The sequence below is a fragment of the Gymnoscopelus microlampas genome, assembly GCF_963454915.1.
Source record: "Gymnoscopelus microlampas genome assembly, chromosome: 10".
Classification (NCBI taxonomy): Eukaryota; Metazoa; Chordata; class Actinopteri; order Myctophiformes; family Myctophidae; genus Gymnoscopelus; species Gymnoscopelus microlampas.
The window spans coordinates 10,883,078-10,895,536 of record NC_139947.1 but is presented as its reverse complement, the minus strand read 5'-3'; the positions used below and the strand labels follow the sequence as shown (position 1 = coordinate 10,895,536).

Here is a 12,459-nt window from a genome sequence, read left to right as displayed (position 1 = left end):
AACGGGGTTCAAATCCAGGGTAGGAAAGTTACATAGTACAGCTTTCAACACTCACAAAAAACCCCAAAAAAACATCACTTACAAAACCTTCAAGTGTTTCACGTTCTACAAGTCAACGATAACAGCGACTTAGTCAACAACATTTTTATTAATTAGTTCAGGGATAATAATGCACAGGTAATACAACAAGTTTGGGGGGTGTGTGGGGGGGAATTGTAACAGTTCAGACTCAGAGAGGAGGGGTGATGCCTCCATTTGTTAGGTTACTATACAGCCTAATTTAAAATCATGGACACCTGCAATACAAAGGTATAGGAACATTATTAGTTTCATTTCACCTACACGGTAAAACATCCTGTGCTAATGTATCCATTTGTAGCCCAAGAGAGCGTACAAATGTAACCAAATGGACCCGTACGGGTCCATTTGGTTACATTTGTACGCTCTCTTGGGTTACAAATGTAACCAAAGCGTACAAGAGCATACAAATGTAACATTTACATTTGTGCATTCTCTTGGGTTACATTAAACAGATTTTTTACTGCATATTCCATAGCCAGTTATAATCTAACAACACCATCTCTCTCACATACTCTCAATAATAGCTTCATCAGGCAATGTAGGTCGATGGACATTTCCTGCTTTTTACCAGTAGGTGGCATACAAAGTGAGCCACTCTTGTTATAAGTCCCAAACAAAAAGAGCAAAAGATTCTGAAGCCGTTCTAAAGAAGGATTTCTAGGGGGGGATTTAACCTTAGTTTGGAGGGGGAGAGGGGAGGGATAACATTGCTGACAAAGGGAAGACAACTCGAGCCTGCAGTATCCCCTCAGGTACAAAAAGTCACGCCACACACAGTTCCAGGTTAACTAGAAAGCTCCAACAACACTCCTAATTCAAGCCTATTTCATGGGATAGTAAGTGCACTAAAAATACAGAAACCAACACACCGTACGTACTGTACTGTACTGTACTGTACTGTACTGTACTGTACTGTACTCACGCCTCGCATCGTCGTCCCTTTATAGAATATAGATCATTATAAAGGACTGTCCTCCTCCATGTGTTTGTCAGTCGTGTACTGAAAAAAAAAAGCTCAATTAAGTAATTAATCAATGTGCATCAAACGGGATAAAACAAACAGTGTATTCCAACACGTTAGGCCTACAATGTTTTTTTTTTAACGTTTTTCTTTTTGTGGACTACAAAACGGTTTTAAACTTTTTTTTTTTCTTCCTCGTTTTAGATTTAATAATATGTAAAAGCATTTTCAAAGCAAAAACAAACAAAAGCGTGTGTGTGTGGGCCGAAGGGGGGGTGTAAGGGGTAGGAGGGTGGGGGAGAGAGAAAAAAAAAAGCCATACAATTTTGAGAATACACTTATCAATATCAAAATATCAGCAAGCCAACAAAAACAGCTAAATATGTGTGTATTGCTGTTACTTGTACTCTCTTCTTAACAATGTTTTGCAGTCATAGCCTCACACTGCGGGATATGTGTGTGTTTTCTCCACATCGTAGTAGGAAGACAGATAATAAAGGGCGTGATAAAATAGAAAATACTCACTGGTTAAAAAGCAGTGCTAAAACTATCATATTGCAACACCAAAGCTCGTTAAGGTAAACATGATCAATGTGGTCGTAAATCGATGAGAACGAGAAACAAGCGACTAATGAGTTGATTCTGTGCCACGGTAGAACACTCAACCATTAAAGTGTTATTATAATCAAATCATCCTGACATCCAGTCATTATTAAAAAGGTGCTAACTCGCTTTATACACACACACACACACACACACACACACACACACACACACACACACACACACACACACACACACACACACACACACACACATACAGCCACTACACAGCAAAATCCTCAGTGTGTTTTTTAACTCTTGAGACAGTACACATGTATCCAGATCTCGACTCCCTACCCAAACTCATAACTAATTAAGTACTAAGTAATAGCTTACTTTAAAGGGATAGTTCACCCCCAAAATGACTTTCTTTCTATTGATTAGTCACCCCATGGAGACTTGAATGAATGGATTTTTTAAGTTTTTGTCGCATTCCTAAGCCAATAATTTGATGACCGGCAGCGGTTCCGGTAGGAGACACAAAGAGTCTCCTTTGTGTCTCCTACTGGAACCGCTGCCTACCGGTCCGCCCGCTGCCTACTGGTCTGCTGGTCATCAAATTATTGGCTTAGGAATGCGACAAAAAACAAAAAATAACCATGAATTCACGTCTCCATGGGGTGACTAAAGTAGTTTTTTGGGTGAACTAGCCCTTTAAAATACAATTGAGCATATTTTAACTCCTTCAACAACTTTCTCTGTAAATATAGCTTTTTTTTTCGAGACCCCCGACGAGGCGATCGCTGCTACGACAGCGACCGCGAAAAAATTCCATGATTTTTCAAAGGTTGGTCAAATCGCTCGTTTTACTCTACGTAACTCTCAGAATTAAATAAACACTCAGGATTTCACTGTATAGGCCAAGGTCTGAACAACTCTTTTTGAAATCAGTGCTTGTCTAACATCTTGTACTGTATCAGTCAAACCTGGACAGAAGGGAAAAAAGTCTCTCCCCCCCTGCTAGAAACCGACACGTGCATAATCATCACCCCCAACCCGAATTCCACTCCATTAGTTGATTGAAAAAAATGGAGGAATTCTGTTCAAATTGTCACTTGTTTTAACCCATTGATACCTGGAACGCATCTGTGTCACTTTAGATGTCTTTGGCTATTCAAAAATAGCAGATATACAAGCTCATAGCGCGGCACCGAGTGCCGCGCTATGAGCTTGTAGATCTGCTATTTTTGAAAAATCATGAAAATTATTTTTTTATATTTTTGTCCGATTTTTTTTAGGATTTAGATTTTTTTAGACACGGCCTCAGGTCTTAATGGGTTAAAAAACAAAAAAAGGTCAAGAGTGTAGGGGACAATGCACACTCACTGGGACACCCGTGTTGAATCTCAAACTCAAATTATTTCATGCAAGCACTCTTTAGAGTTTTGACATTTGATTTTTTTTTTTTTGTTGGTGCAAAAAAGTCGTATGACTTTGCCAGTTAGGAGTTGGTGATGATGGCCTGCAGGGAGAGCTAGTGGACTGCACTGAGTGATGCCACGTCTTTTCGGCAGTCTTTAAGGTAGAGTGGCGAGGAAAGCACCTTTTAAAAAATACACTTGAACCCTTGGCATCTCTACTCTGGGGCCAGGTCACAACAATGCCCCGAAAAGCTCACGATGCGTCGATTTCATCCATTTAGACCGGGAACGCATCTGTGTCATTTTTCGATTTCTTTGTCTATTCAAAAATAACAGATATACAAGCTCATAGTGTGGCACTGGGGGCCGTGCTATGAGCTTGTAGATCTGCTATTTAAACAAATCTTTGAATATATTATTTTAAAGCGAACATTTTTAACACAAATCTTTGCTTCTGGGGAGAAAACGTATGTTGCTTAGTTGTTCTTCAAACCTTTTCATGTCAAGGGCCCCCAAAATGATATGTATTTGGCCGCGGACCCCCATCTCAAAATATGTTGTTCCAGGGATCCCCCAGAAGCAAAGATTTGAGTTAAAGATTTTCCCTTAAAAAAAAATATATATATTCAGATTCTAGATTTGCACACATTTTCATGATTTAAAAAATAAATAAATGCAGATCTACAAGCTCATAGCCGCGATATGAGCTTGTATATCTGCTATTTTTGAATAGCCAAAGAAATCTTAAAAATGACACACATGCGTTCCCGGTCTTCATGGGTTATGACACCTTGTGAGCTAGATCGACTTTCTTTTTAGTTTTTTCGCCGAAGAGATTTGGTGTAGAGGGAAATTCTAGTATACCTAGAACAGAGCCCAGGGGGACCCCAGTCAACTAAGTATATAGGGTTTAAGTGGTTATAAGTATCACTTGGTTCGACAAATTGATACTTACGCCCGACAAAAGTGGCATATGTTCAACTGAAGTGAGTGTTGGGCAACACCGTTTACAGTTGAAAATAGGCAATTTTTTTGTCGAGTGAATCGGTTGACAGTACATCATCTTTGAAATGGTTATATGATGAAGTATAAATTTGCCTTTTTTTAAAGTATCTCATCAGAATATCCTCTCATCACAAACTTTTATACACTCCCAAAGCTATCTGATTGCTCTCTGGGTAATAACACACAAGAGAATATAAAATAGATCTATGATCTTTCATTTTTCAGCAAGCAAAGTCATTATTATTCATCATTATGGATATACACACTAAAATATAAATCAAATATTCATGGTTCTTTCATTTGCTCAAATCATTTTCATATAACTTTGTGGATTCAAGTATCTACTTTTTAAAGGTTGTTAAAGTGAAAATATTATTATTCTCTGATTGCACACATTAGGTTTTTCATAAATGAAAGAATCTTGTAAAATTGGACTATTTTATTTCTTATTATAACTTTTTTTATTTCATAATTGTTTTTTTTGTTTTTTTTTAATCTGAGGATGAACTATCAGTGACTGAGCAGTCTTGCTTTCAACAGGACCAGATATGGCTTTAGTGTCATGAGTTAGAAATGAAGTTGCTCCTGCTGAATCACATATAAACTACACAGTAAAATCAATTTGTCCATTTACAGTATTACCTCTGAGAGTGTACAGATGTCATTTGTACACTGTCACGAGTTAAACGAAAGCTGCAATCCATAACTTTTCCTTTGTGAATAAAGCGTTATTTTAACCGATCTGTCGCTACAACGGTAGCGCACGTTAATGCTATACGACGAACAGAACTGTGGTGGTTGTATTTGGTTTCCCTGCCCCTTCTACTGCGCAATTCAGATCCTGTGGTTGGGTAGGGGCCACTACTGGCTGACAAGAGGTACTGCATGAAGCTCAAAGCGTAACATCCCCCGTCGACAAAACGCACCATCCATCTGCAAGTGCAGCAGAAGCAGTTTTGAAGCTTGCGAAGGAGATCCGAGTTTGAATCCCGCGTAGGACATAATAAATCTTACGGATTACAGCTTTAAAAGTACTCACGATTTTACTGTGTAGTAAAGAGTTTTAACGTGCTGCTCGATATCCATCTAACGACAAATTTAGTGTTCGTCTAAAGTTAATCTCAGGATTCACACATAATCCCGTCTTCTACGTCTCACGTCGGCGAGGCTCGGTAAGGGTTAAAATACTCCTGGAGTGCAAAAATACAAGAGGGCAGCCGGAAGGGGGGGGTTTAAGGGTTAAAGTGCAAAGGTAAATAGCTTTTTAGAGACCAGGAGTCAAACATTATAAGCATGACGACCACTTCTTCTTGTATATTCATTTTGCAAAGACTTTCCGTTTCGTAAAAACACCGCCGCCCGCAGACTTTCTACAAAAGGACGACGGTTTAATTCATTCGTTTTCCTCAGCTCTTTGATTCTAGTGAAAGCCTCGCTAGGTCCTTGAGGCTCTCACATTTAGTGCTGAATTTATGTCCCTGTCACACGCCCGGTGTCGCTTGCCTTTGAAAGGATCCCTGGCTAATAAGCTAAATATGCCTTAATGCATTATAATTGTCCTCTATACCTCAAATGTTAAATTAAAAACACCTTGAATATTTTATTCATTTTATGAATAGTTCATCTTTCACTCAATAGGGGCAATGCCCGTCACAAGTTGATGATGTCATTTGTCCATGTGTGCTCTAGCCCTTTATTTATGGAATGCATGTGGAAAATGAAAAACAACTTAATACTTCCTAAGGTTAATATGAGCATCAAATCTAAATTTTAAATGTTTTTTTTCCACACTCATTCCATAAATTCCATAGGGCTTAGACCACACATGGACAAATGACATCATCAACTTGCGACGGGCATTGTCCCTCTTGAGTAAAAGATGAACTGTTTCTAAAATAAATCAAATATCGAAGGTGGTTTAGAAAACATAGTTTAGTTATAGAGGGCAATTATAATGTATTAAGGCATATTTGTTTTATTAGCCAGGGATCCTTTTAAAGGAAAGATCTTCAAGCTGACGATGCGTCGTGCAATGGAGTCTAAATCGAGCTTTTTTTAAAAATGGTTAGCATCTCATTTGATTGTGCCGCAATGGTGCAACAAGCTCTCCTCCACACGCCTCCCCACCTTCTGTCAAGCATTTAGCATTTATCAATCCTATTTCCTTAGACAGAATACTTCAAGTTCTATTAAACCTATTAAAAACAATGTCACATTTTTGTATTACTGTGGCTGAATGAAACAATATCACAAACCTATTATTAGCTTACTGGCTTGGATCTCAAACCCTTCCGCTTGTTTTTTTTTTCTTCTGGATATTCTGCTTAAGTTGCTCTATAAAGAACTGTGGCCTTTTTTGTTAATTAATTACGTTTGTCAAATCCGACAGATTTCGTATTGTAATCATGTGTTGTCGACGTTAATCTCAAAAGAGAAAGGCGTTGAAATTAAATTTCAAAAGGAACAAAAAAGCATTTGATATCAAACCACACGGTAAACGCAGAGCAGAACATGATTAACAACTGATTAACGTGTTAGCTTACAAGACATTCAGTTAAATAAAAATACAAATTAAAGCATAAAAACAAAAGGAGGGAAAAGAAAGAAAATCGACAAACGTAGATCAATACAACATTGCACTATTAGCTTCGCACAGCACATAATTCAGATTGCTTATGATCCAATTTCACACGTTGGCCTTGAAAAGTGATAGATGGCATCATTGCTTTGAGTATATAGATATATAGATATAGATATTGTTTATGTACATAGTACAGTATATCCGTGAGATAAAAACAAAATGTGAAAACACTATTATCAATAAAAGGACCTCACCATGCTAATAGAATATCCTTTTAAAAAACCTCTCAAACACAAACATGAACCTATACTGACCTGTAGAGAATCACACTCAATTTAGTTTAGAATACTACTTGAGATTAGAAAACGCTATCCTTATAAAAAGAAAAGAAAAATCTGGATTATTTTGACCTTTTGATTATTATTAACCACTCCGGCATCCCTATTTTCATTATAGGCAAAAAATAGCCGATCTACAAGCTCACAATGCGTCACATCGTAGCGCATTGTGAGCTTGTAGATCGGCTATTTTCAAAACGTCTTTGAAAACGCTCAGAGATTATTATATATATATTTTTTAAATAGGGCTTAAGTGGTTCACCTCTGTTTATGAGTACGTGAAACTGAAACGTTGTGCCATTAGAAATGCTGAAATTAAATGGAATGAAGGGGGGGGAAAAAAACTAAAAAACAAAACCCACTAGCGTTAACACATGGACGTGGTTACTGTATATATATATATATATATATATATACCAGTAGACACATTTAAACTGTAGGGCCTTTTTAAAACCACCATTTTTAAGTGTGGACTAAAGAGTTTTGTACTTTTGCAAAGTTTTTTTTTGAATGACGCGTTCTCTTCTCTTTGTGCCGAACGTCCTCGTCGTTATTTAGTAACATCTTTTTAAACACATCCTGACGGCGGAAAAAAACGTGAATAGATAGCATCCACTCCTGGGCTGTTGGGAGGGGGGGGGTTAAGGGGGGCGGGGTAGGGTCAAAGGTGAAGAAAGAAAGCAGAGCTCTATTCTGGGGGTGGCAGCAGCACCCTCTTGGGTTTGCCCCGTCTGGGGGCGTGGTGGTGGGCGACTGGGGGCTGTCTGTTTAGGACCGGGCTCCCACCACTGCTGTCCGTCGGGGTTAGGCTGGGGTTCTGGTGGTGGGTGGGGTGGGGGTGGGTCTGGGTGGTGGTGAGGGTCTGCATTGGGGAGGTGGTGGAGGAGGAGGAGGGGCTGAGGGCGGCGGCGGCGGTGGCGGCGGTAGGAGGAGTCGAGTTTTGGGCGGCGCCGGGAGTCTTTGCGGTCGTCGGGACGACCGAATCGGCCGCCCCCGCCAGGAGGGGGCGCTCTTTGGGCTTCCTGCCTCTCTTCTTGCCGGTGGTGGTGGTGGTGGCTCCGTTCCGCACCTCGGCTTTGACCCCGCCGTCGGGGGTCTCGGGCGGGGCTTTGCTCTTGCTGCTGCTGGAGGTGACGGTGTGGGTGGGGGCCGCCGTTCGGAACCAGTTCTGCGGGGGTTGACATGAGGCACACATGTTTTTTACTGTTCCAAGTGATACTCATGGATTAACCCATTGAAACCGGGAACGCATCTGTGTAACCACGTTAACCATTATTTCATACTTTGGCTATTTTTGAAAAATCTTGATTTTTTTTTTGCAAATCTTTGAATATATATGTTTTTTAAATCGATTTTTTTTTATTCAAATCTTTGCTTCTGGGGGTCCCTGGAATAAAATATTTTGAGATGGGGGGTCGGTGGTCAAATACATACAAAGTTTGAGAACCACTGATTATAGCAACATATGTTTTTTCAAAAAACTGTTAGGATTTAGAAGACATTTGTAGAATCCCCCAAAAGCAAAGATTTGAGTTACAAAATGTTCGCTTTAAAAAATATATATCCAAAGATTTGAAAATGTTCACAACATAAAAAAAAATATAGCACTCGGTGAGCTTGTAGATCTGCAATTTTTCTGCTATATCTGAAAATGACACAGATGAGTTCCCGGTCTAACAGAAAGTTTACCGCGATCGTCTGTCCTTTTGGAGAATAAAAAACATAACCGGAAGTTGATTAATTTGGCGAATTATTTTAGCTGAATACATTTGCTGTTATTTACACATCGATTTCAGTACTGACATTTAGGGGGAAATGATAGACAACTATTTGAGGATTCTTTACAATCTGTGATTAAGTCGTTTACTTTTTGACGTAGAGTTCTTTTTCACTCCCCTCAGTAATGTGTGGGAAACCCCAGCCTCGGTCAGATCTGGCCACATGTTGTTGTTTCACCATTTTCACTTCCCTTCCCTCTCTCCACCACAATTCCTGCCGTAATTGGAAGAAAAACTCTCTCTTTGCCGTTAATCACTTCACCGTGCTTCAGTATTTAACCCTATACCCTCTTCATTTACGCTGCGGTGTGGCTGCCTGGCTGGAGCAACACTTCAACAGCGTCTCGGCAGCTGGCTCACGCTTGGCTGTTTTTTGCAGTGGTGGGAAAAGTACTCAAATGTTTTACTTAAGTAAAAAGTATCAATACTGCAATGTAGAAGTACTCCGTTACAAGTCAAAGTCCGGAATTCAAACATTTACTTGAGTAAAAGTACAAAAGTATTGGTATCAAAATGTACTTAAAGTACCAAAAGTAAAAGTACTAAAATGTTTGAAAATAGCTGATCTACAAGCTCACAACGCGTCGCATCGCGACGCGTTGTGAGCTTGTAGATCTGCTATTTTCAAATAGCCACGGTATAAAATAGGGCTAAAGTGGCTAATGTATGTTTTGTAATGTCATAATGTACATATATCTGCAAAGTAACTAGTAACTAAACTTTTCAAATAATTGTAGTGGAGTAAAAGTACAATATTTGACTCTGAGATGTAGTGGAGTAGAAGTAAAAGTATGGACAATTGGAAATACTCCAGTAAAGTAAAAGTACCTCAAAATTGTTCTTAAGTACAGTACTTGAGTAAATGTACTTAGTTACTTTACACCACTGCTGTTTTTCTTTTTTTTTGCTGTTTTTTGCTATAGGGTGAATGCTGCTGCATCAGCGACCAAACGAACGCCAAACGTGGAGCACTCAGCGCCTCGTCACGCTGCTGGATGTTTGATCATACTACAGCGTCCCACAAAAGCATCTGAAGTAGCACGTCCACAAGCTCAAAAACGCGGCCTGAAGCAACTTTTGATACTTTTGAATTTGAATCGTGAAAAGTAACAGTTTTGGACATATGAGGTTTTCTCCCCGACAGAGACGTTATGAACTTTTTTCTCCCATCAATTTTGTCGTACGAGTGTGTTTTGCAAAAGTAGGACAAGAAGCCGATCTGCAAGCTCATAAAGCTCAGCGTTGGGAACTTGTAGACAGGCACATTTTTGCTTTTTAGCTATTTTTGAAAAACATTCTAAGTGAACGTTAAACTGGTTAAGTGTGTCTGTGTTTTCTTTAAATAAAATATAAAACCAATGACAAAGTATTAACAAGAGCTTGTGAATAACTACATTGGCTCCATAACACAAGTTATTTTTTCCCCCCATTTCCTTAAAAGTAAACATGTTGGTGGACATACAAGGTTTTTCCACCCGACAGCAACGATAAGAGTAAACATACGGCACGCTCTCATTGCAAGCGGTTCAGAACATATACGCTGATATAGGATATTGGTGCTGGACACGCTGCTTTAACCCACTCAATCCGGGAACGCACCTGTGTCATTTTAGATTTTAGCTATAGCAATTATTTTACACCTTGGCTATTCAAATATAGGCTTGCTATGAGCTTGTAGATCTGCTATTTCTTTTAAATCATGAACAGTTTGTGCAAATCTTCGAATATATATATGTTTTAAAGCGAACATTTGTAACTCAAATCTTTGCTTCAGGGTGGTCCCTGGAACAAAATATTTGACAAATGTTCACTTTAAAAATATATACACATTCAAAGATTTGCACACATTTTCACGATTTTTCCCAAAAAATAGCAGATCTACAAGCTCATAGCGCGGCACTCGGTGCCGCGCTATGAGCTTGTAGATCTGCTATTTTTTGAATAGCTAAAGACATCTAAAATGACACAGGCTGCTTTCCCGTATTGAATGTGTTAAGTGTCAGGCTTTGGGGGGGGGGGGGGAGAACAAACAGACGTGTAGGTACAAGAGGAGAGGAGCGTCAGTCAGTCAGTCAGTCAGCTCACCTGTGCGTGAGTCTTGCTGATGTGATATTTGACGCCGCTCTCCGAGCTGAACTCCTTCTGACAGATCAGACACGTGTACTTCCCCAGTTCACCTCCTCCCTGCACACAACGGATGCGCACGCACACACACACATGCATGGGCACGCACGCGCACACACACGCACACACACACACACACACACACACACACACACACACACACACACACACACACACACACACACACACACACACACACACACACACACACACACACACACACACACACAAACATTGAACATTGAAACATGAATATATATTTTTTTCTTTTTGCTATTTGGGCTTCGTAATAAAAAATGTGCACAGGGCAGAACAAACAACTTAAATATACAGTTATAACAGATTATAATAGATGATTATGTAATAATTGTGACAGGCATACACACACACACACACACACTTGTATTCATATAGATGTGAGGACGCTAAAGCCCAAGTTATATACTCACAGGCACAGGTGTCATTGAAAAAAAACGATCTACAAGCTCACAACGACACGTCGCATTATGATGTGTTGTGAGCGTGTGTTGTGAGCGCCTCCCAATGAGACCTGATCCAGTGGTTCTCAAAGTGGGGTCCTGGGACCCACAGGGGTCCCTGAGGCGGTTCCAGGGGGTCCCCAGCAAAACGTCTTAATACAGCATCACGATCATTTACAACCCCATCCATATACGTTTATACGTTGGCTATTCAAAAATAGCAGACATACAAGCTCACAGCTTTGAGCTGCGAGCTTTTACATCTGCTGTTTTTGAACATTTTTGAAAGATCTTGAAAGTGTTTGAAAAATGTTGAATCATTTTGAATTAATTTTACATAAATATTCTCTTCTCGGGGTCCCTGGCACAAAACCGTTTCAGATGGGGGTCCTGGGCCAAATGCTTATGATTTTGGGGGACCTTGGCACGAAAAAGTTTGAGAACTACTGACCTAATACAGTACATGTACAGTGTATGTAGATCAGCTATTTTCAGTGAGCGACAACGTCGTATGACAGAATATAAATCAGGCACACGTGCACACACACGCACACACACACGCACACACACACACACACACACACACACACACACACACACACACACACACACACACACACACACACACACACACACACACACACACACACACACACACACACACACACACACACACACACACACACACACACACGCGCACACACACACCTCTACCTGGCTGCAGTTGGCTAGGTGGGCTTTGAGTCCGGACACACTGGAGTAGACAGCTTCACAGTTCTGGAGAAGAAGCAGAGAGAAGAGAACAAAGAAGACTGAGCCAGGAACACAGTGGGTCTCAACCGCTGGTACAGGTGGTCCAGGAGAGAATGTTTTAAAATGTTAAAACATATACGTATACATATACTATTTCATCAAATGTACTGTAAGACATTCTTAGAACTAATAGGCATAGTGGGGAAATAGGGCGTTAACCAAAAAGTCGACACGTCGACGTGTCAACGTCATTAACCCTTTAAATATGGAGTGCCATGATAGTTTTCAACCCTAAAACCTGATCATAAGGTATTATTATTATGTAAGGAAAAGTGTACAGAAATTGTTAAAAAAAATGTTTTTATGTGGACACGCCTCCAGTTCATTAAGTATGC

At 39.9% G+C, this 12,459-nt stretch overlaps 1 protein-coding gene across 5 annotated transcripts in view; it reads right to left on the bottom strand.

The window, feature by feature from the left end:
- Window positions 1-3,133: 3,133 nt before the first annotated feature.
- znf512b (zinc finger protein 512B) overlaps window positions 3,134-12,459 on the bottom strand; it is a 116,203-nt gene continuing 106,877 nt past the window's right edge. For 3 of the 5 annotated variants that reach the window (XM_084068929.1, XM_084068932.1, XM_084068931.1), the window contains 3 exons: window positions 12,020-12,088; window positions 10,794-10,892; window positions 3,134-8,098 (listed from right to left, as the gene is read on the bottom strand). In XM_084068929.1, the coding sequence (XP_083925055.1) occupies window positions 7,619-8,098; window positions 10,794-10,892; window positions 12,020-12,088 (648 nt within the window). In that variant the 3' untranslated portion in view covers window positions 3,134-7,618. The remainder of the gene's footprint in view (window positions 8,099-10,793; window positions 10,893-12,019; window positions 12,089-12,459) is intronic. The other 2 variants (XM_084068933.1, XM_084068930.1) reach the window with 1 other exon arrangement.